Below are 1,145 nucleotides of genomic sequence, written 5' to 3' on the forward strand. Positions count from 1 at the left end.
CTAGTTAGCTGGTTGGATGGGTGGTTGGTTAGTTGGGTGGGCGGTGAGCTGGATGGGTGATCAGCTGGGTTGGCGGGCTGGGCGATGGATGGGTTGGTTAGCTGGTTAGGTGGGCAATGGGCTGGTTGGTTAACTGGGCGATGGGTTGGTTAGCGGGCTGGCAGTTCTCGGGTTAGTTAGGTGGTCGGTTGGTTAGCTGGTTGGATGGCTGGCGGTTAGATGGGCGGTCGGATGGGTTGGGAGCTGGTTGGGTGGGTAGTTAGCTGGTTAGTTGGGCGGTCGGCCGGTTGGTTAGCTGGCTGGGTGGGCAGTAGTTAGCTGGTTGGTTGCTTAGCTGTTTGGATGGGCAGCTGGTTAGTTGTTTGAGTGGCTGGGCGGTCGGTTAACTGGTTGGATGGGTGGTGGGTAGCTGGTTAGCTGGCTGAGTGACTGGTTAGCTGGTCGGAGGAGCAGTTAGCTGTTTGAGCGAGTGGTTACCGGGTTGGATGGGTGGCTGCTTAGCTGATTGGGTGGATGGTTAGGCGATTGGGCGATCGGTTAGCCAGTCGGATGGGTGTTTGGTTAGGGGGTTGGGTGGGTGGTTAGCTGAACGGATGAGCGTTTGGTTAGCTGGTTGGGTGGGTGGTTAACTGTTTGGATGGGTGGTAGTTATCTGGGTGGATGGGCGGTGGTTACCTGGTTGGGCGGTTAACTGTTGGGGTGGTTGGTTAGCTGGCTGGATGGGTGGTGGTTAGCTGGTTAGATGGGTGGTTAGCGGGTTAGTTGGGTGGGTAATGGCATCGCCTCAGGGACGCGGTGGAATGGGCTGGAGTCACCTCTGCCCCCCCTGTGGAACCCCCCATATGACCCATCCCCAGGTCCAGAGAGGAGCAGGGGAGGTCCTCCACCCCACCCCACCCCGGGGCGGGTCAACCCTACCTTACCCAGCAACCACTTCTGGGGTCAACCCGACCCATAAACCCCCGTTTAGGACCAGGCTCACCCCTCACCGGGGTCAGCCTGCCCTGTGACCCCTCTCTGGGGTCAACCCAACCCAACCGTCCCCCAAATCCTTCTCTAGGGTCAACCAAACCCGACCCATAAACCCTCTTGAGGGCCAACCTGATCTGTGGACCTATCTTTAGGGTCAACCCAGTCTGACCCAT

The 1,145-nt window shown here is 58.8% G+C and overlaps 1 protein-coding gene across 1 annotated transcript in view; it reads right to left on the reverse strand.

Annotated features, from left to right (window-relative positions):
• Positions 1 to 215: 215 nt before the first annotated feature.
• Positions 216 to 1,145, reverse strand: part of LOC104836866 (syntaxin-1B-like) — a gene marked incomplete at its 5' end in the record, with an annotated part of 3,605 nt that continues 2,675 nt past the window's right edge. The window contains one exon of the mRNA XM_010575620.1: positions 216 to 299. Coding sequence (XP_010573922.1) covers positions 216 to 299 — 84 coding nt within the window. The remainder of the gene's footprint in view (positions 300 to 1,145) is intronic.

The sequence above is a fragment of the Haliaeetus leucocephalus genome, unplaced genomic scaffold (assembly GCF_000737465.1).
Source record: "Haliaeetus leucocephalus isolate CR32 unplaced genomic scaffold, Haliaeetus_leucocephalus-4.0 Scaffold487, whole genome shotgun sequence".
Lineage (NCBI taxonomy): Eukaryota > Metazoa > Chordata > Aves > Accipitriformes > Accipitridae > Haliaeetus > Haliaeetus leucocephalus.